The sequence below is a fragment of the Oncorhynchus keta genome, chromosome 28 (assembly GCF_023373465.1).
Source record: "Oncorhynchus keta strain PuntledgeMale-10-30-2019 chromosome 28, Oket_V2, whole genome shotgun sequence".
Lineage (NCBI taxonomy): Eukaryota > Metazoa > Chordata > Actinopteri > Salmoniformes > Salmonidae > Oncorhynchus > Oncorhynchus keta.
Window position 1 is genome coordinate 24,682,945 of NC_068448.1, and position 26,179 is coordinate 24,709,123.

A 26,179-nucleotide genomic window follows, 5' to 3' on the forward strand; every position below is an offset into this window, starting at 1 on the left:
TAATAATGGCGTCTGTACGAGAGATGCGACCAGGTCTTCAAAAATGAAGCGAAGAAGAAGTCTATTCTAGAAATTTCGAGACTTATACAGGGTTTCAGTAAGTGGGCTGTGAACGTCTTCCAGTGATTTTGTTCACTTTTTTCTTTTTTGAGACCCCGAAATGATGAAGATCAAATCGAATCAAACGCGGACATATGACGGGGATGGCTACAAGAAGCGCGCCGCCTGTCTGTGCTTCAGAAACGAGAGTGAGGAGGAGGTAAGTCCGAGGCTAGAGTGGTGTGGTGGAACGGGCCTTGTGAATAAACAGTTTGCCACGTTGCCAGCAGATAGTCTGGGGGTAGCGATTCCGAATGAAGAGAAGAGGGCGAGTTGTCAACGAAAGGCATATATTTGGTGGCGAGAAGGCCTAAATAGAATTGCTGGCAACAAGATCACCGGCGGTTGCCATGTTTTTGTGTCAAAAACTATTACAATTCTCAAACTGACATTAACCGTAGACGCCTAGATTAAATGTAATGTAATTGTATTTCCCCAGAGTTGTCAGTGAGTTTATGCAATGCAGTTTCCATTTAGTTTTGGGCCATTGCAACAAATTCTGCAATGTGTGCATATCATCAAAGAAGTGGGCCAACAAAAAATGTAAGGCATGGCGCAAATGCATCCATGACATGCCTTGTGCAAATAGAGTACCACAGTATGAGTCATAATACCCATAAAACCTAGTGGTCAAACAAGGAAATGGTTCCAATAGTTTTTCCACCATTAATTTATCTCCTATGAGATTTTAGAAACACTTAAAATAAGGGCTGTGTTTCGTGTATGCTTACCCTTGTGTGACGTTTTGATGATACAGATTTAAATCTCTCGGACAAGGTGAAATGTATCAATATATTCGCCTGTGTTTCCTCCACCAAAAAAAATGAAACGCTAATTAGCTGTGAATATGGCTATCATAAAGAGCAAATGTCATGATGACATGGATGAGACTGCCCCAAAAATAAGAATCTCTGGATTGACTATCTAATGTTAGCTAAATGTAGTCATGAAGAAATTGGCTACATTTCTTTAAATTGACAATTCTGTGAACTGTCTTGTGCAAGATTTAAATTGACACAATACCTGTTAGCAAAGGTGGCAGCTGGAGATGACTTGCAGGGATTTGTAGTCTTGCTTGATGACTACTTTGATGCTAATTGGCATTTTCGAAACTGAGTAAATGGAGCTGAAATATATTGATAAAAGTCACCTTGTCTGAGAGATTTACCTGGTTATCAAAACATCATGCCAGGGTAAGCCTACTTGAGCCTACAGCCCTTATTTTAAGTGTTTCTAAAATTCCCTATGGGGAAAATGAAAGATGGAAAGAATTATTGGAACCATTTCCCTGTTTGACTGAGGTTTTTTTGTGGGTATTATAACACCTGGGGGCTCAAGTGCTTGATTTCTGTTATAGGCCTATATTAGTGCTCAAGTAATGGTATTCAATTAGAGCAACTCAATTTTGTGACGGTAGGGGCATATCTGAATTGAAATAACTGTCAATCCTACAGGTGTTGTTGGTGAGTAGTATCCGGCATCCAGGCAAGTGGATCGTCCCTGGTGGAGGGATGGAGCCGGAGGAAGAGCCCAACGTTGCTGCTGTTCGAGAGGTGTGTGAAGAGGTAGGCTGAATTACTTGTCAACTTGACTTGTGCATTTAGTTTTTATTAAGCAAGGAGCTCATGGGAAGTAAAATTTCACTTCTGCACAGGTGGCCTTTAAATGGTTTGGTTTAGGCTTATTAATCTGATCCGATTTCCCCAAACATCCTGTCCTTCAGCAAAACTTTCTAGAAGGGTTACGCTCATGCTAAAGTGTTGCCTAAAGGTCTTAAGGAGGGTATATAACGTATTTCACTTCTCCCTAACTGAAGTTAGCGTTTTCTCTTATAACAAATGAGATCTTCCAGTAATTTTAAGTTTATTGCTTTTCCATTAAGTGTATTCAGCCTCTTTTGTGAGTTCCTTGTGATTGATATTGAGCTCATTTGTCAGTGAAACACAATCTGATGCATTGTTGTCTTTGCAAAATGTTCTTGCAGGATTTGTTTTTTTTTGTTGATGTACCAAGTTTATACCCGTTACCTTAGCAGCCCTTATTTCAAGCCTGAAAAATCTATGCGTTCTTTGAGTCTAGATGTTCCTCTATGGAAGCTATGGACTAAATGGGGATGGAGGAGCCTCTTGATTGAGAGTCCATGTTTATAAATAGAGTAAAACTGTAACCTGAAGAAGAAAGTACTACGATGACGCCATGTTAATAGGAACTGATCTCTCCCTCTCCTTCATGACCATACACAACCATGGCCTCCCCCCACCCCGTGACTGAAAATGGCATCAATTCTCAGAATCCCCAGGTCTCATCGGGTGAAAATGCAAAAACATTATCACAAGTGTCCTGCTTCAATTAAGAATGATTTTTTTCTGCTGTTTCATTTCCACTGGCCATGTTGTCTTTTCAGGCTGGTGTCAAGGGGACATTGGGGCGTCTACTAGGAATTTTTGAGGTGAGATGAAAAAATTGAAGATTTTACATAATCCATTTTTTTAATGTCTGTGTGGTTGTCTTTAAACTTGGTGGGAGGAACTGCTCATTCATTTCCACTGTTTGCCTCCTAACCTTGAGCACTGACAATTTCTCAATTTACTCAGAACACAGACAGGAAGCACAGAACATATGTCTATGTCCTCATCGTTACAGAGATGTTGGAAGACTGGGAGGACTCTGTGAATATTGGTATGTTGTTTTTGTGGTGTTTGTGAAAGCTGCGATGACTGGACAATCATTTTTGTTATCAAATTGATTAATTGACACATGGATTAGCCAGAAGATCCTACTACTATTGTAGATCATTCATAGTTTCAGTCCTTAGTTAATCTAGACTAAACATGTTTGTTTTTGGGGGTTTTTCCCTTCCTGACTCCCCTTTGGTCTTTATCCCTCTGTTGACAGGGAGAAAAAGGGAATGGTTTAATATTGAGGATGCCAGAAGAGTGTTGCAGTGCCACAAGCCTGTGCAGGCCTCGTACTTTGAGGCCCTACAACAGGGCAGCCTGAGCAGCAACGGGACACCCCTGGTGACCACGATAGGGGGAGAAGAGCACTCCCCTACCTACAATATCAACCAGAGCTCCAGATCGAGTATAAGATAACTAAAACACAGAAACTCCTGGAGACTTCTCCACATCTTTTACCTGCTTCTTTTTCTTACTTAATCCTGCTCCTACTACTTTTTTCTTTTTTATATCTTCAAAATATCAACAGAAATGTTTGCCTTGCCGGCCTTCTTGTGCCAGAGTGGAGGTACAGACTTGACAAGTGTTGGGCGAAGAAGATATAACACTTTGTAATTGGAATGTTTTTTGTTGTTGCTTTTTACTAGTGATTGCATGAGATATTCCCAAACTCTTGTCCTCCTTTACCTTGGTTCCTCTCTCATAAATCTGAGGTTTGATGAATGAAACTTTCTGCTTTGGCGACGTAAAGTATTGGTATAGAATGTGTTTACAGAAGAAAACAGGCTTTCCTGGGTCTTGTTTTGCTAACACTACTTGAAGTTGCCACACCCCTTTTTATATGGCATTCATAAGAATGACAACCTCTCACCATATACCGTGACAGATCATTAGTGTAATACCTACTCCCAACGGTGTTAAGAGTTATAAAGTATGAGTCTATTTCTGTGTGACATTTTCTATTGTTGCTTTTTTTTCATATATTTCCTAATCCCCTAAGAATGAATGGCTTTAGGTTAGATAGGCTTGTGGGAAAGTTTCTTGTTTTGCATGTGTGGTAAAGCTACATGGGTGTGTCTTGTGTGACGCAAATTGTAGGAATGGAATTATCTGGTACAAACAGTCTCCCTTTGTATTACATTGTGAAGGTAGCACAAGCTTTGGTGTTTTGAAAGAGAAGCTTTGATAAGGGTCTGACAAAAACACTACTCCCACAGTAGCTTGGGCCTTTAACCACACTGGGGGACATCTAACCAGAACATTGTCATCTGCTGTCTCGCATCTTGTCAGACTATGAAGATCATTTATTGATTGGTTTTATAATTCAATGACCAGAAAGACAGAGAATTGGGCATGTTCTCTGATCCTCAGGGGAAAGGAACAAGAACCCAGACTAGTCTTTTGAATCTGGTTGTGTATCAGGAGGTGGGGAGTAATGTCGTTAGGTGTTTGTGCTTGAATAGTAAGGCTAATTTAAAATGGCACTAGGAAGATTATGCCACTGCTGCATAACATGTGGACCCCACTCTAGACCCCACTCATTGTTATGGTTTCCACTATTTGATAATCTTATCAATTTACTTTGTTAATATTCATATTTATTTTCTTATGTTATGGTGATTGATTGCAGATGACAGACATTTATCAGTCTGTACTAATAGCCTTTCTGTGTGTGTATTGTGTAAGTTGAGGGCTGATTGGTGTGTATTTGCGCGTGTGTGACTATGGATGCATTTAGACAGGCAGCCCAATTCTGATTTTTTTTTTTTTCACTAATTGGTCTTTTGACCAATCACAGATCTTTTTCAGAGTTGATCTGATTGGTTAAGACCAATTTGTGGAAAAAGATCAGAATTTGGCTGTCTGTCAAAATGCAGCCAGTGTGTGATGCAGGAAAAGAGGTTGCACAACCTGAGATGCAATGCCAAGGTAAATCAACTGCACGTTGGTGAGTACATTTACACTCATGATTTCATCAATTCTAAATGGTATTCCTAACAAATGTTTACACTGTGATGTAGTTCTGCATTTTCCCTTAAATTAACACTGGACTTGTTTTTTGTCAGTGAGATTTGTTTTTTTTGTTTCTTGAAAAATACTTTTAACAGGTCTTAATATATTGTCTACTTTTGGTATGTTCATTGGTTGTTCAAATTAATCATTTAAATATTTTAAATGCCGTATTCCTGACGAATGGATGGATGCCGAGTCTCAGAACCATAGTTATTCTGGCCCTGTCAGGACTTGGGAACAAAGAACTGGGATTGGTAGATATGTTAATGAGCTATAGTCTGTCAATGCAGAGAGCAAACTCTCCTACTGACCCTGGAGTTTGGTACTGTCGTTTGCTCGTCTCCCTGGCCCACAAATGAATGTGTAGATTCTTCTTCGCTCACACTTGTCATCTTGTAGTTGCTAGCTGGTTTTGATGAAGTACTTACTCCTGAGACCTCTGTGCTAAACAGCTCAAAACCCTGATGGGCTAGGTATGTGATCATTTCAATTATGTTTCAGGCCCACCAAGTTACCCTGCCAAGAACAAACAATGTAAGGTGTCATGTTGTCAATGGTGTGAGAAACTGTCTGGCTCTGGCAGAACAGCTTGTGCCACTCAGCATCTAGGCAAGTATTTGGATATTCTTGCTGAGCTGCATTGGTCCAAATTTACACATTGACCCAACAGATCTGGTACAAATAGCTGTTCAGTTTTCAGCCTCCTTTTGTTCATCTTTGAACTGTCTCTTGCCAATGTTTAAGTTTTATACAGCCTCCTAACCTTTATGGCCCTAGCCCTGTGGTATCTTGAGCCCTCAGTTGGCTAGTTTTGCCTAGCTGCATTGCATTTCCTTCAGTTGGTTATGCAACATTTATGTATTAGTAACTGCCTATCATGTGGAGTTTTGGTCCCTTTCAACATTGACCCTGAACATAAGAATGTGACGTTTGCATGTGAACTGCATTTTTTAAATTTCTTGACTACTTGCCTATGGCACATGTAAAAATAGAAAGGGTTAGGCCTACTCATGGTAGTCATAATGTCGCACCAGGACGAAATGACATACATGGCTTTTTTTCCCCACTATAGGGCCAGTAGGAATTTCATTATTTTCCTCAGTATGCCAATGTCTTGAGGCCTGTCATGAGGTTGTGCCATGTACTGGGTCATCTAACCAGGTGATGGTAGTTATCAGTGTTTCCCCATTCTTGATTACTTCAGTTTACTGGTAAGGTTAAGGGTCTTAACAGGATAAATCAAATGAGATAATATTTCTTGAAGACTGGTGTTCAGAAATTGTTAGTCGTTACGTGCAATGGTCCAGACAGGCATTTGTTCATTGTTCAATTGGCCTTGCAATTATATGGCTAAACATCTCCATGTTGTCAACTCAGATTTCTTCAATGGGTACAAAGTGTAAGCCTGAATGTAAAATGAATTGTGCCAATTAATAAAAACACCAGTATTTCAGTTCTCTTTTGGTTTCTTTCAGCTGATGGAGCAATTCGTTCGTAAATTAACCTACTTTGAAAATAAGCTTAGTCATTACCACCTACAAATTCAAGTGTATACATCTTATGATAATGAGCACTGACATCTCATGCAATTAAATTCATGACACATTGGTGTAATCTCAATCACCTTTTATTATACTGTACAAGAACAGTCTGCTTTACTCCTGTGGTGGTTGCTGTCCTCGACCACGTCCAAAACCTCCTCTCTGCAACACAAAGTTGGTATGTTTTCGGTCCTTGAAGAGATCTATTGGGCTACAATATCGCATGGCACCCATCCTTGATTCAAATGCTTGGAAAAGTATTTACTTACAAATTGGAACTCAGTAGCTGCACCAGCACCTGCTTCAGCCTTCTTGTCTGCACCAGCTAAAAGGACATTTGATCATCAGACGAGTAAAGAATTAGGTAACTTTCATTCAATTTACCATGTGTTGCAATGTAGGTCAGCCACCATGGAAAATATTGGTATTGGCCCAATATTTCCATATTGGTGCATGCTTATCGAACATAACAGGTGATTTGGGTACTCACGTGGTGCAACAGAACGTCTGTAGTTGTCTCGGTCGCCTCCTTCACGGTTAAACCTGGCTGGCCTCTCAGCTCTCTCACCCTCCATACCTGAAACACGAGGCCATTTTACACCACTCATCTCCATACAACTGGCATAACACCTGCAATGTTCACCACAATACATCCATGAAGGAAACATGCTAAGTATAGGAATCAGTCAACCCTGTAATACTGATTGGCAGTAAACTCAGCAAAAAAATAGCCGTCCTCTCATTGTCAACTGAGTTTATTTTCAGAAAACTTAACGTAAATATTTGTATGAACATAAGATTCAACAACAGAAATAAACTGAGTTCCACAGACATGTGACTAAAATAAATTGAATGTGTCCCTGAACAAAAGGGGAGCAGAAGTAAGTATCTGGTGTGGCCACCAGCTGCATTAAGTACTTGGTGTGGCCACCAGCTGCATTAAGTACTGCAGTGCATCTCCTCATGGACTGCACAAGATTTGCCAGTTCTTGCTGTGAGATGTTACCCCACCAAAGCACCTGCAAGTTCCTGGACATTTATGGCCCTCACCCTCAGATCCAACAGGTCCCAGACGTGCTCAATGGGATTGAGATTGGGCTCTTCGCTGGCTATGGCAGAACACTGACATCCCTATCTTGCAGAAAATCACACACAGAACGTGCTGGAGGGTCGTGTCAGGATGAACCTGCAGAAAGGCAACCACATGAGGGAGGGTGTCTTCCCTGTAACGCACAGTGTTGATTGCCTGCAATGACTAGCTCAGTCTGATGATGCTGTGACACACCGCCCCTAGACCATGACAGACCCTCCCGCTCCAGAGTACAGGCCTCGGTATAACGCTCATTCCTTCAACGATAAATGCGAATCCGACCATCACCCCTGGTGAGACAAAACTGCGAATCGTCAGTGAAGAGCACTTTTTGCCAGTCCTGGTGGTGGTGGGTTTGTGCCCATAAGCGACGTTGTTGCCGGTGATGTCTGGTGAGGACCTGCCTTACAGCAGGCCTACAAGCCCTCAGTCCAGCCTCTCTCAACCTATTGCGGACAGTCTGAGCACTGAAATCAAATTTTATTGGTCACATACACATGGTTAGCAGATGTTAATGCAAGTGTAGCGAAATGCTTGTGCTTCTAGTTCCGACCGTGCAGTAATATCTAACAAGTAATCTAACAATTTCACAACAACTACCTTATACATACACCTGTAAAGGAATGAATAAGAATATGTACATACATGGATGAACGATGGCTGAACGGCATGGCAAGATGCAGTATAGAGTAATTGTCCCTAGAATTTCTAAGCAAACAGCTGGAGGCCTAATTGTCCCTAGAATTCCTAAGCAAACAGCTGGAGGCAGGGCTTTCTCCTGTTGAGCTCCATTTTTATGGAATGGTCTGCCTACCCATGTGAGAGACGCAAACTCGGTCTCAATCTTTAAGTCTTTACTGAAGACTCATCTCTTCAGTGGGTCATATGATTGAGTGTAGTCTGGCCCAGGAGTGTAAAGGTGAACGGAAAGGCTCTGGAGCAACGAACTACCCTTGCTGTCTCTGCCTGGCCGGTTCCCCTCTTTCGACTGGGATTCTCTGCCTCTAACCCTATTACAGGGGGTGAGTCACTGGCTTACTGGTGCTCTTTCATGCCGTGGCGGAGATCTTTCACCCCCCTTGGGGTGTGCCGTGGCGGAGATCTTTGTGGGCTATACTCGGTCTTGTTGGTAAGTTGGTGGTTGAAGATATCCCTCTAGTGGTGTGGGGGCTGTGGCAAAGTGGGTGGGGTTATATCCTTCCTGTTTGGCCCTGTCCGGGGGTATCATCGGATGGGGCCACAGTATCTCCTGACCCCTCCCGTCTCAGCCTCCAGTATTTATGCTGCAGTAGTTTGTGTCGGGGGCTAGGGTCAGTTTGTTATATCTGGAGTACTTCTCATGTCCTATCCGGTGTCTTGTGTGAATTTAAGTATGCTCTCTCTAATTCTCTCTCTCGGAGGAGGAGGACCTGAGCCCTAGGACCATGCCTCAGGACTACCTGGCATGATGACTCCTTGCTGTCCCCAGTCCACCTGGCCGTGCTGCTGCTCCAGTTTCAACTGTTCTGCCTGCGGCTATGGAATCCTGACCTGTTCACCGGATGTGCTACCTGTCCCAGACCTATGATTATTTATGATCATTTGAACATCTTGGCCATGTTCTGTTATAATCTCCACCCGGCACAGCCAGAAGAGGACTGGCCACCCCTCATAGCCTGGTTCCTCTCTAGGTTTCTTCCTAGGTTTTGGCTTTTCTAGGGAGTATTTCCTAGCCACCGTGCATCTACACCTGAATTGCTTGCTGTTTGGGGTTTTAGGCTGGGTTTCTGTACAGCACTTTGAGATATCAGCTGATGTACGAAGGACTATATAAATACATTTGATTTGATTTTGATTTGAGTACAGTATATACATATGAGACGAGTAATGCAGGGTATGTAAACATTATATAAAGTGTAATTGTTTAAAGTGACTAGTGATACATTTATTACATCCAATTTTTAATTATTAAAGAGGCTAAAGATTTGAGTCAGTATGTTGACAGCAGCCACTCAATGTTAGTGATTGCTGTTTACCAGTCTGATGGCCTTCAGATAGAAGCTGTTTTTCAGTCTCTCGGTCCCAGCTTTGATGCACCTGTAATGACCTCGCCTTCTGGTTGATAGTGGGGTGACCAGGCAGTGGCTCCTGTGGTTGTTGCCATTTATGTTTTTTTGGCCTTCCTGTGACATCGGGTAGTATAGGTGTCCTGGAGGACAGGTAGTTTGCCCCCGGTGATGTGTTGTGCAGACCTCACTACCCTCTGGAGAGCCTTACGGTTGTGGGCGGAGCAGTTGCCGGACTAGGCTGTAATACAGCCAGACAGGATGCTCTCGTTTGTGCATCTGTAAAAGTTTGAGTGTTTTTGGTGACAAGCCAAATTTTTTCAGCCTCCTGAGGTTTTAGAGGCGCTGTTGTGCCTTCTTCACCACGCTGTCTGTGTGGGTGGACCATTTCAGTTTGTCTGTGATGTGTACACAGAGGAACTTAGAACTTTCCACCTTCTCCACTACTGTCCCGTCGATGTGGATAGGGGGGTGCTCCTTCTGCTGTTTCCTGAAGTCCATGATCATCTCCTTTGTTTTGTTGACATTGAGTTTGAGATTAATTTCCTGATACCGCACTCCGAGGGCCCTCATCTCCTCCCTGTAGGCCGTCTCGTCGTTGTTGTTAATCAAGCCTACCACTGTAGTGTCGTCTGCAAACTTGATGATTGAGTTGGAGGCGTGCATAGCCGCGCAGTCATGGGTGAACAGAGAGTACAGGAGAGTGCTGAGAACGCACCCTTGTGGGGCCCCAGTGTGGAGGATCAGCGGGGTGGAGATGTTTCCTACCCTCACCACCTGGGGGCGGCCCGTCAAAGTCCAGGACCCAGTTGCACAGGTCGGGGTCGAGACCCAGAGTCTATGGTGTTAAATGCTGAGCTGTAGTCGATGAACAGCATTCTTACATAGGTATTCCTCTTGTCCAGGTGGGTTAGGGCAGTGTGATTGCAATTGTGTCATCTGTGTACCTATTGGGGAGGTAAGCAAATTGGAGTGGGTCTAGGGTGTCAGGTAGGGTGGAGGTGATATGATCATTGACTAGTCTCTCAAATCACTTCATGATGACGGAAGTGAGTGCTACGGGGCGATAGTCGTTTAGCTCAGTTACCTTTAGCTTTCTTGGGAACAGGAACAATGGTGGCCCTCTTGAAGCATGTGGGAACAGCAGACTGGGATAGGGATTGATTGAATATGTCCGTAAACACACCAGCCAGCTGGTCTACGCATGTTCTGAGGACGTGGAGGGATTGTGCGTTCCTGGTGTAAATCGGACAGTTGTTGTTTCCATCCTGTACCTGTCCCGCAGGTGTGATGTTCGGCTGTACCGATCCTGTGCATGTGTTACACATGGTCTGCCACTGCGAGGCTGATCAGCTGTCCGTCCTGTAGCGCTGTCTTAGGCGTCTCACAGTACAGACATTGCAATTTATTGTCCTGGTCACATCTGCAGTCCTCATGCCTCCTTGCAGCATGCCTAAGGCACGTTCACACAGATGAGCAGGGACCCATGGCATCTTTATTTGTGTTTTTCAGAGTCAGTAGAAAGGCCTCTTTAGTGTCCTAGGTTTTCATATCCGTGACCTTAATTGCCTACCGTCTGTAAGCTGTTAGTGTCTTAAAGACCATTTAACAGGTGCATGTTCATTAATTGTTTATGGTTCATTGAACAAGCATGGGAAACAGTGTTTAACCTCTCTAGGGTATGTGGGACGCGTCCCACCTGGCACACATCCAGTGAGATTGCAGAGCGCCAAATTCAAATACAGAAATACTCATTATAATAATTCAGAAAAGATACAACTATTTTGGTTTAAAGATTAACTTCTTGTGAATCCAATCACTGTGTCAGATTTTAAAAAACGGCAAAAGCATACCTTTGAGAACATATCCCAGCAGACAAATCATTACAAACAGTAACCAGCCAAGTAGAAGAGTTACACAAGTCAGAAATAGAGATTAAATTAATCACTTACCTTTGATGATCTTCATATGTTTGCACTCAGAAGACATTAATTTATTCAATAAATGTTCCTTTTGTTCGATAAAGTCTTTCTTTATATCCGAAAACCTCTGTTTGCACGTTTTCCTCAGTAATTCACAGGCTCAAATGCAGTCACAACAGGCGGACCAAAAAATCCTAATTGTATCTGTAAAGTTCATAGAAACATGTCAAACGATGTTTATATTCAATCCTCAGGTTGTTTTTAGCCTAAATAATCGATAATATTTCAACCGGACAATAACATTGTCAATATAAAGGTAAACAAGAAAGGCACTCTCGGTCGCGCGCATGAAAAAGCTCTGTGACACGGCAGGGTCCACTCATTCAAGCTGCTCTTACTCCCTCATTTTTCAGAATACAAGCCTGAAACAATTTCTAAAGACTGTTGGCATCTATTGGAAAGCATAGGAACTGCAATTTGAGTCCTAAGTCAATGGATACTGTAATGGCATTGAATAGAAAACTACACACCAAAGTCCTACTTCCTGAATGGGTTTTTCTCAGGTTTTCGCCTGCCAAATCAGTTCTGTTATACTCAAAGACATTATTTTAACAGTTTTGGAAACTTTAGTGTTTTCTATCCAAATCTACTAATTATATGCATATCCTATCTTCTAGGCCTGAGTAGAAGCAGTTTAATTTGGGCATGCTTTTCATTCATGTATTTCGTGAGTTCCAAGATGGCATAGCAGTTCAGACGTCTTTTGTCCTCATCGTGTCCCGTATATATATATATATTTCCAACTTTCTTCGCATACCTTTTTATATATATTTTGAATTTTCCATAAACTCATCTTCAAAACACTCTCCTGCAACCCACCTCACCAATTTATATATATATATTTTTAAAGTATTATTTACCTCAAATCTGTAATCCTCCATAGAAGCTAACCAGAAGCTAGCCAGAAGCTAATCCAGAAGCTAGTCAAAAGCTAGCTTGAAGCTAATCAGAAGCTAGTTAGCTCCTTTACTGGCTAATCGTTAGTATTCAGCTAACCACTGTCTGTGGTCATCAGCTATCCTTTAGCTCAAATCTATCGCCAGTTTTGCACGGCGCGGCTAGGAACGGAACATACCGGACCTATTTTTCTCTCCATGTCCCTGGATTTCAACCGCTAACCTGGATCTCGCAGCTAGCTAGCTGCTATCCGTGTGACTATCGGCTTTCGTCGATTCCGGAGCAAACATCAATTATTCCGGAGCTAGCCAGCTGAAGAGTTCCATCAATCACTCCAGGGCTACAATCACCTATCCGGACCCGTTTTACTGCCAACGGGAAGCCCCCCGGGCCTTCACAACTGGACTACTGACGTTATCTACCCGAGGGAGTTATCCGGCTGGCTCCTCCGTCGCGACGTTAACTGAATGCCCATCTGCGGTCCGCTAACCGTTAGCTGTCTTATCGGCTGCTATCTGAATAGACCTATCGGACAATTCATTTTTTAATTAAAAATTTCTCTTGGGCCTCTATAACTATTTTTTTTTTTTGTGTGTGAATTGGATTCATCCCCTCTACCACACGGAACCCCACTAATCCTACCGACGGAAATGCACGAGGTGGCTAATGACAGACCTCCATCCTATGCTAGCTTGCTACCGATGGCCCGGCTAGCTGTCTAAATCGCCGTGACCCCAACCAACCTCACTACTCACTGGACACTTTTGATCACTCTAAGCATACCTCTCCTTAATGTCAATATGCCTTGTCCATTGCTGTTCTGGTTAGTGTTTATTGGCTTATTTCACTGTAGAGCCTCTAGTCCCGCTCACTATACCTTATCCAACCTATTAGTTCCACCACCCACACATGCGATGACATCTCCTGGTTTCAATTATGTTTTTAGAGACAATATCTCTCTCATCATCACTCAATACCTAGGTTTACCTCCACTGTATTCACATCCTTTGTCTGTACATTATACCATGAAGCTATTTTATCGCCCCCAGAAACCTCCTTTTACTCTCTGTTCCAGACGTTCAAGACAACCAATTCTTATTGCTTTTAGCCGTACCCTTATCCTACTCCTCCTCTGTTCCTCTGGCGGTGTAGAGGTGAATCCAGGCCCTGCAGTGCCTAGCTCCACTCCTATTCCCCAGGCGCTCTCTTTTGATGACTTCTGTAACCGTAATAGCCTTGGTTTCATGCATGTTAACATTAGAAGCCTCCTCCCTAAGTTTGTTCTATTCACTGCTTTAGCACACTCTGCCAACCCGGATGTTCTAGCTGTGTCTGAATCCTGGCTTAGGAAGACCACCAAAAATTCTGAATTTTTTATCCCAAACTACAACATTTTCAGACAAGATAGAACTGCCAAAGGAGGTGGTGTTGCAATCTACTGCAAAGATAGCCTGCAGAGTTCTGTCCTACTATCCAGGTCTGTACCCAAACAATTTGAACTTCTACTTTTAAAAATCCACCTCTCTAAAAACAAGTCTCTCACCGTTGCTGCCTGCTATAGACCACCCTCTGCCCCCAGCTGTGCTCTGGACACCATATGTGAACTGATTGCCCCCCATCTATCTTCAGAGGTTGTGCTGCTAGGCGACCTAAACTGGAACATTTAACTTAACACCCCAGCCATCCTACAATCTAAGCTTGATGCCCTCAATCTCACACAAATTATCAATGAACCTACCAGGTACCTCCCCTAAGCCTTAAACACAGGCACCCTCATAGATATCATCCTAACCAACTTGCCCTCTAAATACACCTCTGCTGTCTTCAACCAAGATCTCAGCGATCACTGCCTCATTGCCTGCATCTGTAATGGGTCAAACAATCTCCACTCATCACTGTCAAACGCTCCCTGAAACACTTCACCGAGCAGGCCTTTCTAATCGACCTGGCCGGGGTATCCTGGAAGGATATTGATCTCATCCCGTCAGTAGAGGATGCCTGGTTCTTTTTTTTAAATGCCTTCCTAACCATCTTAAATAAGCATGCCCCATTCAAGAAATTTAGAACCAGGAACAGATATAGCCCTTGGTTCTCCCCAGACCTGACTGCCCTTAACCAACACAAAAACATCCTATGGCGTTCTGCATTAGGAACCCACCAGGTACAACCCTAACTCTGTAAGCAAGGGCACCCTCATAGACGTCATCCTGACCAACTGGCCCTCCAAATACACCTCCGCTGTCTTCAACCAGGATCTCAGCGACCACTGCCTCATTGCCTGTATTCGCTACGGTGCCGCAGTCAAACGACCACCCCTCATCACTGTCAAACGCTCCCTAAAACACTTCTGTGAGCAGGCCTTTCTAATCGACCTGGCCCGGGTATCCTGGAAGGACATTGACCTCATCCCGTCAGTTGAGGATGCCTGGTCATTCTTTAAGAGTAACTTCCTCACCATTTTAGATAAGCATGCTCCGTTCAAAAAATGCAGAACTAAGAACAGATACAGCCCTTGGTTCACTCCAGACCTGACTGCCCTTGACCAGCACAAAAACATCCTGTGGTGGACTGCAATAGCATCGAACAGTCCCCGCGATATGCAACTGTTCAGGGAAGTCAGGAACCAATACACGCAGTCAGTCAGGAAAGCTAAGGCCAGCTTCTTCAGGCAGAAGTTTGCATCCTGTAGCTCCAACTCCAAAAAGTTCTGGGACACTGAAGTCCATGGAGAACAAGAGTACCTCCTCCCAGCTGCCCACTGCACTGAGGCTAGGGAACACGGTCACCACCGACAAATCCATGATTATCGAAAACTTCAACAAGCATTTCTCAACGGCTGGCCATGCCTTCCGCCTGGCTACTCCTACCTCGGCCAACAGCTCCGCCCCCCCCCGCAGCTCCTCGCCCAAGCCTCTCCAGGTTCTCCTTTACCCAAATCCAGATAGCAGATGTTCTGAAAGAGCTGCAAAACCTGGACCCGTATAAATCAGCTGGGCTTGACAATCTGGACCCTCTATTTCTGAAACTATCCGCCGCCATTGTCGCAACCCCTATTACCAGCCTGTTCAACCTCTCTTTCATATCGTCTGAGATCCCCAAGGATTGAAAGCTGCCGCAGTCATCCCCTCTTCAAAGGGGGAGACACCCTGGACCCAAACTGTTACAGACCTATATCCATTCTGCCCTGCCTATCTAAGGTCTTCGAAAGCCAAGTCAACAAACCGGTCACTGACCATCTCGAATCCCACCGTACCTTCTCCGCTATGCAATCTGGTTTCCGAGCCGGTCACGGGTGCACCTCAGCCACACTCAAGGTACTAAACGACATCATAACCGCCATCGATAAAAGACAGTACTGTGCAGCCGTCTTCATCGACCTTGCCAAGGCTTTCGACTCTGTCAATCACCATATTCTTATCGGCAGGCTCAGTAGCCTCGGTTTTTCGGATGACTGCCTTGCCTGGTTCACCAATTACTTTGCAGACAGAGTTCAGTGTGTCAAATCGGAGGGCATGTTGTCCGGTCCTCTGGCAGTCTCTATGGGGGTGCCACAGGGTTCAATTCTCGGGCCGACTCTTTTCTCTGTATATATCAATGATGTTGCTCTTGCTGCGGGCGATTCCCTGATCCACCTCTACGCAGACGACACCATTGTATACACTTTCGGCCCGTCATTGGACACTGTGCTATCTAACCTCCAATCGAGCTTCAATGCCATACAACACTCCTTCTGTGGCCTCCAACTGCTCTTAAACGCTAGTAAAACCAAATGCATGCTTTTCAACCGATCGCTGCCTGCACCCGCATGCCTGACTAGCATCACCACACTGGATGGTTCCCGACCTTGAATATGTGGACACCTATATGTACCTAGGTGTCTGGCTAGACTGCAAACTCTCCTTCCAGACCCATATCAAACATCTCCAATCGAAAATCAAATCAAGAATCGGCTTTCTATTCCGCAACAAAGCCTCCTTCACTCACGCTGCCAAGCTTACCCTAGTAAAACTGACTATCCTACCGATCCTCGACTTCGGCGACGTCATCTACAAAATTGCTTCCAACACTCTTCTCAGCAAACTGGATGCAGTTTATCACAGTGCCATCCGTTTTGTCACTAAAGCACCTTATACTACCCACCACTGCGACTTGTATGCTCTAGTCGGCTGGCCCTCGCTACATATTCGTCGCCAGACCCACTGGCTCCAGGTCATCTACAAGGCCATGCTAGGCAAAGCTCCGCCTTATCTCAGCTCACTGGTCACGATGGCAACACCCATCCGTAGCACACGCTCCAGCAGGTGTATCTCATTGATCATCCCTAAAGCCAACACCTCATTCGGCCGCCTTTCGTTCCAGTACTCTGCAGCTTGTGACTGGAACGAATTGCAAAAATCGCTGAAGTTGGAGACTTTTATCTCCCTCACCAACTTCAAACATCAGCTAGCTGAGCAGCTAACCGATCGCTGCAGCTGTACATAATCTATTGGTAAATAGCACACCCATTTTCACCTACCTCATCCCCACAGTTTTTATTTATTTACTTTTCTGCTCTTTTGCACACCAATATCTCTACCTGTACATGATCATCTGATCATTTATCACTCCAGTGTTAATCTGCAATATTGTAATTATTCGCCTACCTCCTCATGCCTTTTGCACACATTGTATATAGACTCCCCTTTTTTCTCTGTGTTACTGACTTGTTAATTGTTTACTCCATGTGTAACTCTGTGTTGTCTGTTCACACTGCTATGCTTTATCTTGGCCAGGTCGCAGTTGCAAATGAGAACCTGTTCTCAACTAGCCTACCTGGTTAAATAAAGGTGAAATAAAAATAAAGAATAAATAAATTAGCATCGAACAGCCCCCGTGATATGCAGCTGTTCAGGGAAGCTAGAAACCATTATACACAGGCAGTTAGAAAAGCCAAGGCTAGCTTTTTCAAGCAGAAATTTGCTTCCTGCAACACTAACTCAAAAGAGTTCTGGGACACTGTAAAGTCCATGGAGAATAAGAACACCTCCTCCCAGCTGCCCACTGCACTGAAGATAGGAAACACTGTCACCACTGATAAATCCACCATAATTGAGAATTTCAATAAGCATTTTTCTATGGCTGGCCATGCTTTCCACCTGGCTACTCCTACCCCGGTCAACAGCACTGCACCCCCCACAGTAACTCGCCCAAGCCTTCCCCATTTCTCCTTCTCCCAAATCCATTCAGCTGATGTTCTGAAAGAGCTGCAAAATCTGGACCCCTACAAATCAGCCGGGCTAGACAATCTGGACCCTTTCTTTCTAAAATTATCTGCCGAAATTGTTGCCACCCCTATTACTAGCCTGTTCAACCTCTCTTTCGTGTCGTCTGAGACTCCCAAAGATTGGAAAGCAGCTGCGGTCATCCCCCTGTTCAAAGGGGGGGACACTCTTGACCCAAACTGCTACAGACCTATATCTATCCTACCCTGCCTTTCTAAGGTTTTGGAAGGCCAAGTCAACAAACAGATTACCGACCATTTTGAATCTCACCATACCTTCTCTGCTATGCAATCTGGTTTCAGAGCTGGTCATGGGTGCACCTCAGCCACGCTCAAGGTCCTAAACGATATCTTAACCGCCATCGATAAGAAACATTACTGTGCAGCCGTATTCATTGATCTGGCCAAGGCTTTCGACTCTGTCAATCACCACATCCTCATCGGCAGACTCGACAGCCTTGGTTTCTCAAATGATTGCCTCGCCTGGGTCACCAACTACTTCTCTGATAGAGTTCAGTGTGTCAAATCGGAGGGTCTGCTGTCCGGACCTCTGGCAGTCTCTATGGGGGTGCCACAGGGTTCAATTCTTGGACCGACTCTCTTCTCTGTATACATCAATGATGTTGCTCTTGCTGCTGGTGAGTCTCTGATCCACCTCTACGCAGACGACACCATTCTGTATACTTCTGGCCCTTCTTTGGACACTGTGTTAACAACCCTCCAGGCAAGCTTCAATGCCATACAACTCTCCTTCCGTGGCCTCCAATTTATCTTAAATACAAGTAAAACTAAATGCATGGTCTTCAACTGATCGCTGCCTGCACCTGGCCACCTGTCCAACATCACTACTCTGGACGGCTCTGACTTAGAATACGTGGACAACTACAAATACCTAGGTGTCTGGTTAGACTGTAAACTCTCCTTCCAGACCCACCTCAAATATCTCCAATCCAAAGTTAAATCTAGAATTGGCTTCCTATTTCGCAACAAAGCATCCTTCACTCATGCTGCCAAACATACCCTTGTAAAACTGACCATCCTACCAATCCTCGACTTCGGCGATGTCATTTACAAAATAGCCTCTAATACCCTACTCAACAAATTGGATGCAGTCTATCACAGTGCAATCCGTTTTGTCACCAAAGCCCCATATACTACCCACCATTGCGACCTGTACGCTCTGCTCTCGTTGGCTGGCCCTCGCTTCATGCTCGTCGCCAAACCCACTGGCTCCATGTCATCTACAAGACCATGCTAGGTAAAGTCCCCCCTTATATCAGCTCGCTGGTCACCATAGCATCACCCACCTGTAGCACGCGCTCCAGCAGGTTTATCTCTCTGGTCACCCCCAATACCAATTCTTTCTTTGGCCGCCTCTCGTTCCAGTTCTCTGCTGCCAATGACTGGAACGAACTACAAAAATCTCTGAAACTGGAAACACTTATCTCCCTCACTAGCACCAACTGTCAGAGCAGCTCACAGATTACTGCACCTGTACATAGCCCACCTATAATTTAGCCCAAACAACTACCTCTCTCTTTCCCTACTGTATTTATTTGATTTATTTTGCTCCTTTGCACCCCATTATTTTTTATTTCTACTTTGCACATTCTTCCACTGCAAATCTACCATTCCAGTGTTTTACTTGCTATATTGTATTTACTTTGCCACCATGGCCTTTTTTTTTGCATTTACCTCCCTTATCTCACCTCATTTGCTCACATTATATAGACTTGTTTATACTGTATTATTGACTGTATGTTTGTTTTACTCCATGTGTAACTCTGTGTCGTTGTATGTGTCGAACTGCTTTGCTTTATCTTGGTCAGGTCGCAATTGTAAATGAGAACTTGTTCTCAACTTGCCTACCTGGTTAGATAAAGGTGAAAAAATTCCAAATGCTGCCCCCTACCCTAGAGAAGTTAAAACCTTTACAATGGAGATCTGTGAAGCTATTTGGATTTTTACAAATTATCTTCGAAAGACAGGGTCCTGAAAAAGGGACGTTTCTTTTTTTGCTGAGTTTAGTTATATTTTTACAGTGCACCCTCCTGAACAGTCCCTAGGTGAAACATATTCAACATTTTCACAATTGGAAAAAGGTCAAAGGCAATCGAGGAGCGGAGGAGAGGGAAGGTGGACGAAAATGCGCTTGTATGAAATGAGACTCATCTAATCACGCGTCATCAGGCGTGTTGGAATCCCAAAATAAATGTATAAAGTGATAAACATTTGGCTAGTTATGCAATACATTTTATAGATTTAAATAGCATATTGTTTTTAAATGTTCGCAGATTCAAAGGGTGTGGCAGATTTGAAAACTCTTCCACAAAGGACTCTGGTAGGATACACTTGTGCTTCCTCGCCAAAGGAGGCTAGCGGAATGGAGAACAGTCTTCCGTTTGCCTAATAACGAATTGACACCAGCCGCATCTCCAACTTCAGTGCGTTCAAAACAACTTGGAACTAAGGGGGGAAAAAACAAGCTCCGACTGGGAAAAATAATTTTAAAATGGTCATCCAACTCTGGCCTCTTTTTTGAACTCAGTCTTTCCGACCTGAAGATCACCGACATGATTTGACTTCGTATTTTTCCCAGTTGTTTTGAATGTGGCAACTTTCCTTGACCACTTATTGGTTTCCGGGTCATGGAGGAAAGTATTTTTCCCCAAATGAGAAAAGGCCACAGTCATGATATGCAGCCTACCTTTAGGCCTGGGCCTAGTGGTCTCAGGGCGCATCTGGCGACGCAGAGTGGCAGGAACAATCTCTGGGGGCAGATGCAGGAAGTCCCTCAGGTACTGGATGCCCTCATTGGTCAGGTACCAGTAGAAGTGGCGCCAGGCAAACTGCTCCTTCACATACCCAGTTGACTTCAAAGACTGCAGAGGGAGGGTCACATTCAGTTGGACATTTTTCCAACTAACCCGTATAATTTTTTACAGCTACATTACTGGGTGTCAAAGACAAATTTCCCCGTAGGGACAATACAGTTGATCCTATCCTGGTTTCACTCTCAATCATGTGACACTATATGAGGCAGCAGAATAGAGTACAAAATCTAACCTGCATGGCCTTCATAACGTGAAGGTTGGGCACATTCTTATTGGCCAGCTCCGGGTGCTTAGCCAGATGTACATCCTTTTTTTGCCACCATCACTCCCTCCTTGAAGAGGAGCTCGTAGATGGCTATACGATTCTTCTTCGGCATCAGCATCTGGAGGGGTGGAGAAAAACATGGCCGTCAGCTGTTTAACAGACCGCTCAAGTTGACGTTACATGCAAGAAAGGTTAACAGGCATCAGCTGTGCCGTTGAGACTTCCTCCATGGCGTGTAAAGATAATGGTCATACGGCAGCTAAAGTTACTTGGAATGCTGGCTACCTCAACTGAATTGACCCACTGGGTAAATCAAATACATTTCTGATTCTGGGTGTGTATCCAAAAATTCAGGACATGTAGTTAGTTAGCTGACTAAACTACACAGCGAAGGACGTTTCTGATGACTCCAACAGTGGAGCAGAGACCAGGCTTTGTGGAATTTTGCTCCAACTACATCGATTTGCCCAATGTCAATACTTTCAGAATGACACATTTTGTATCACCTACCATATTGGTCCTCTGAAGCAGCTTGCTGAAATCCATACTTTTTCAATAAACAATAAAATACAACTGACTGTTTGCTCATTTCTGTTGCTTTAAGATGACAACTCTGCTCAAATGCCAATTGAATCTCAACAAGGACAGTCTGTTGTGGTTCATGAACGTTTATTGAAAAAGTATGGATTTCAGCTAATAAAGGCATGCAACTACAGAGAACAAATATCTGTACAAGGTTTATTAAGCGTTCCATAACTACTTTTTAAATATTGACCTTGGGCGAATCATGTAGTCAGAAGATTCCACAAAGCCTGCTGCCTGGTCTCTGCGCCACTCCGTTGGAGTCATCGGGAACTTCCTTCACCATGAGTGAGTTCATAGAAGAGATTAACCAAATATGGTAGAAAGGTTGAACACTTGTCAGTGTCTCTAAATCATGGCAAGTAATGTCTAGTTAGCTAATTGGTAGTTACAACTAGCTAGTTAACTACTCGCTTTGCTAACGTTACCCAACTAACAGTTAGCTCACTACATAATGCCTGGGTCCCTCTGGGGGCAGTGTAGCACTACACTTTTTTTTAAACATCAGACACAATGTTTAAGGCATACACCGGGATATACGCGATAAAGTTACAATGAGCTAGTTATAAAGCCAAGACTATGCTATATTGTATTATTGTATCAGTGGAATGAATACAGCAGGGCAAGCCAACTAACTAGCAGCCGCCATGCATAGTTATAAGTAGTGCCGCTGACGCGTAGGTATTCGTAGAAACAGTCATAATAAGGACCAAAAAAATTACATTTAAAAATAAATGTTACCGTTTCAAGAAGCACAATTTAGACACCACTTTCAGTTATGACAACGCCATGTCTCATGTTTGGGATCATACAGAATGATTAAAGTAAGCTGTTTTTGTACCTTGAATGAGTGTTTTGAGACCGGAGTCGAGAGACCGACGCATGCGTATTGATGTGATTTTATGCAGCACAGCCATGATAAATTAAAACATCTCTGATTATCGAACTGTCAATTCATAATTCAATATTAATATGCTTTTGTGCAGGTGTGCCTATGGCATTTTTTTTAGTGTTATGATTGTCTATATTTTACATTTATTTTTCAGCCAGGTACAGGACAGGGAGGGAGGGAGCAAGGGATACTGAGTGCTGTGGTGACGTCACATCAGCAGCACTCATGATTAGGCTACATTTCATAGGAAATTCATTATGTAATGTACTTTATGATACTAGCAAATATTGTGAGTGGACAACCGGAATACCAGCCTGATCAGCTTTTGCCAAGGCAATGATAGGCTAAAGAAGATGGCCCCTCACCCCAGCCTTTAGTGCCTTAAGAAAGTATTCACACCCCTTGGCTTTTTCCACATTTTGTTGTGTCACAAAGTGGGATTAAAATGGATTTAATAGTTGTTGTTTTTTACAATGAGCTACACAAAATACTCTGTAATGTCAGTAGAAGAAATTCTGAGATTTGTACAAAAAAGTATGAAAAATAAAACAATGTCTTGATTAGATAAGTATTTAACCCCATGAGTGAATACATGTTAGAACCCCTTTTGGCAGCAATTACAGCGGTGAGTCTCAAAGAGCTTTGCACACCTGTATTGTACAATATTTGCACATAATTTATTTTATTCTTCAAGCTCTGTCAAGTTGGTTGTTGATCATGGCTAAACAGTCTTTTTCAAGTCTTGCCATATATTTTCAAGCCGATTTAGTAAAAACTCTAACTTGGCCACTCGAACATTCAATGTAGTCTTGGTAAGCAATTCCAGTGTATATTTAGCCTTGTATTTTAGGTTATTGTCTTGCTGAAAGGTAAGTTTGTCTCCCAGTGTCTGTTGGAAAGCAGACTGAACCAGGTTTTCCTCAAGGATTTTGCCTCTGCTTAGCTCTATTCCGTTTCTTTTTATCATAAAAAACTCCTTAGTCCTTTCTGATGACAAGCATACCCGTAACATGATGCAGGCAACACCCTGCTTTAAAGAGTGGTACTTAGTGATGTGTTGTGTTTGATTTTTGCCCAAATATAACACTTTGCTTTCAGGACATAAAGTTAATTTCTTTGCAAACATTTTGGCAGTTTGACTTAGTGCCTTGTTGCAAACAGGATTCATGTTTTGGAATATTTGTATTATGTAGAGGCTTCCTTCCTGTCAATTAACTTAGTGTTGTGGAGTAACTACAGTGTTGTTGACCCCATCTTCAGTTCTCCTATCACAGCCATTAAACTCTGTAACTGTTTTAAAGTCACCATTGGCCTCATGGTGAAATCCCTGAGTGGTTTCCTTCCTCTCCTGCAAACGAGTTAGGAAGGACGCCTATATCTTTGTAGTGACGGCATGTATTGATCAAAGGGATATTTGTCACGGTTTTCATATGGTGAAGGAGAGTCGGACCAAACTGCAGCGTGTCGATTGCGATCCATGTTTATTTAAACAACGTAACACGAATCAATACATGCACTACAAAACAAATAAACGAAACGAAAACCGAAAACAGCCTATACTTGTGTCAACTAACATCGAACAAGGACATCAAGACACTCAAGACAATCACCCACAATACAACCAAAGAATATGGCTGCCTAAATATGGTTCCCAATCAGAGACAACGATAAACACCTGCCTCTGATTGAGAACCACTTCAGACAGCCATAGACTAACCTAGAACACCCCACTAAGCTACAATTCCACTATCTACACACCACATACAAAAAACCCATGTCACAACCTGGCCTGACCAAATACATGAAGAAAAACACAAAATACTACGACCAAGGCGTGACAATATTCAATGTCTGCTTTATTTTTACCCATCTACCAATAGGTGCCATTTGTGAGGCATTTGAAAACCTCCCAGGTCTTTGTGATTGAATATTTGTTTCACTGCTCAGCTGTATGTGTGGGGTACAGAGATGAGGTAGTCATTCAAAAATCATGTTAAACACTATTATTGCACACAGAGTTATTCCATGCAAGTTATTATGTGACTTGTTAAGCACATATTTACTCTTGAACTTATTTAGGTTTGTCATAATAAAGGGGTTGAATAGTTATTGACTCAAGACATTTCAGCTTGTCCTTTTTAATTAATTTGGAAACATTTCTAAAAACACAATTCCACTTTGACATTATGGGATATTGTTTGTAGGCCAGTGACAAAAAAAATCTAAATTTAATCAATGTTAAATTCAGGCTGTAACATGACAACATGTGGAAAAGCTCAAAGGGTGTGAATACTTCCTGAGGGCACTTTAACTGTCAGAGAGCAACACACAGTGTAGTTTATCTGTTATGTTGTGTTATGTATGATGTAAACCCATAAACCTGTTGGTTACACTTACAAATATAGCCTAGTACTAGTATGCTATGCCCATTGAGACATATGCCCATAAGTCATTTTCAAGGGGTATTCAAAACATTTGCAATTACCAATATGTAGCAGGAAATCTTGATTGCACTTTTAACCTCTTAAATGTAAAGTCCCCATATTTTGGGACCCTATTAGATTTGTTTTATTCAATTCAGTCTGGTATGAGAACGGTAGCCCCTATCTCCAAAGCAGGGTGTATGCGTAAAGCTGAGTATCTTGGCTATTGATTGGTGTCTTAATATCTTTTGTATGACTTACTACCATTTATGGGCTTACGAAGGAATAAGGGCAGGCAGAGCAGATGACCTCCTTTCTAGATGGCTGCTACCTACATTCCGTTTAAGGTTGTGAAGCATAAACAAATGAAACACGGAATACGTTGATACACACCGAAAGCCTGGACTCCACAGATCATGATTATATCTTATTTGTCTGCCTGTGACCTACCATTGATCACCAGCCCCAAGAGTTAAAATGTTTATTTTACACATTGTTTTCACCAAACAGCGCACATCTTACAATGTAAGCTTCGTTTTGGTCTGTGTTTGAACTATAGCTACTTCAAATGAATCATTCGGTTGGTAGGAACAAATCTAGCCTATTGCCAATGTTATCTGATGATGTATGACTTAATAGCAACATCGAATGTCCAATGAGTGACTATATATTTGATGTTGCCCGCTTAAGCGCTGTAGGCATCTATTACACAGGGGATTGGCTACTATGGCACCTTGACAGTCTTGTAGCCAATGAGATAAGCTTTCCAGGGATATGCAGTTGACCTGGGTGGGACAAAGCAAGCCCTAGAACTTATATGTAGTGCGAACTATTGCTACCTAGCTTAGAAGCAACTAATGACCACACCTGATACCACTTACTAAAACATCTGTACATTTATAGTTGTTAGGTCTATCAATCCCATTTTTTCTTATATTGTGCACATGTTGTGGAAGCCATCTGACGTGTTTCCAGCTCTGGGCATCAATAATTCACTGATAGCTTGTCAATGAAAGATGACTTTAAAAATAAAAAACTGAAAAAATATATTTTATGTGTGCTTGATCTTATGTATTCTGAACTATGTAACTGCTATCTATCTTCTGATCATTTCCTCCCAAGCTCCCAGATGTCTTCTTTCCAGATATACTAAGTGCCAGAATCATGTAATTACACATGAATAGTATTTACCTTGTGTATGTCTAATTAGGCGAAATAGCCTTGTATGAGTTGTACTACGCCCATTGAGACATTTATGTCATATTCAAGGGGTATTCAAAACATTTGCAATTGCCAATATGTAGCAGGACATCTTGATTGCACTTTTAATTATAGGAGTGGGCCCATAGCAATGGCCCATGACCCATAGTGGGCTACAGCCTCGCAGCATTCGCTAATCATATCACACCATAGCCTACAATGTGACTATCGAAATTACTGTATGACCAGACCAAAATGTTTCCAATCCATCGTATTATGTTAATGACAAAACTCTGATTGTGGACAATATTGAAGCGTTTAAAGATACACGCGATAGCTTTTTGTTGGACCATCCCCCAATGTGCGCGAGTGCTTTGC

The 26,179-nt window shown here is 43.0% G+C and overlaps 1 protein-coding gene and 1 pseudogene across 3 annotated transcripts; one reads left to right on the forward strand and one right to left on the reverse strand.

Annotated features, from left to right (window-relative positions):
• Positions 1–3: 3 nt before the first annotated feature.
• Positions 4–6,243, forward strand: LOC118360896 (diphosphoinositol polyphosphate phosphohydrolase 1-like). Of its 2 annotated transcripts, none has more exons than XM_035740447.2 (5): positions 4–259; positions 1,554–1,652; positions 2,504–2,548; positions 2,694–2,778; positions 2,995–6,243. In XM_035740447.2, exons 1-5 carry the CDS (start codon positions 161–163, stop codon positions 3,192–3,194), a joined length of 528 nt encoding a protein of 175 aa, XP_035596340.1. In that variant the 5' UTR covers positions 4–160; the 3' UTR covers positions 3,195–6,243. The 2 variants fall into 2 exon arrangements, with proteins under 2 accessions (XP_035596340.1, XP_035596339.1); XM_035740446.2 differs by having other exon boundaries at positions 10–259; positions 1,554–1,664.
• LOC118360897 (40S ribosomal protein S10-like) lies at positions 5,750–22,118 on the reverse strand (annotated as a pseudogene). The gene is made up of 5 exons (XR_008085451.1): positions 20,672–22,118; positions 20,313–20,487; positions 6,822–6,908; positions 6,601–6,656; positions 5,750–6,493 (listed from the first exon to the last, which is right to left on the reverse strand). The product of XR_008085451.1 is annotated as a 40S ribosomal protein S10-like (transcript).
• Between the last annotated feature and the right edge of the window lie 4,061 nt (positions 22,119–26,179).

What these genes read in the sequence shown, in the direction of transcription:
- LOC118360896 (XM_035740446.2), top strand. Translation starts at nt 161, where the DNA reads ATGATGAAGATCAAATCGAATCAAACGCGGACATATGACGGGGATGGC. An exon ending in GAAACGAGAGTGAGGAGGAG is followed by an intron (nt 260 to 1,553) that starts GTAAGTCCGAGG and finishes TCAATCCTACAG; the next exon opens with GTGTTGTTGGTGAGTAGTAT. An exon ending in GGAGGACTCTGTGAATATTG is followed by an intron (nt 2,779 to 2,994) that starts GTATGTTGTTTT and finishes CTCTGTTGACAG; the next exon opens with GGAGAAAAAGGGAATGGTTT.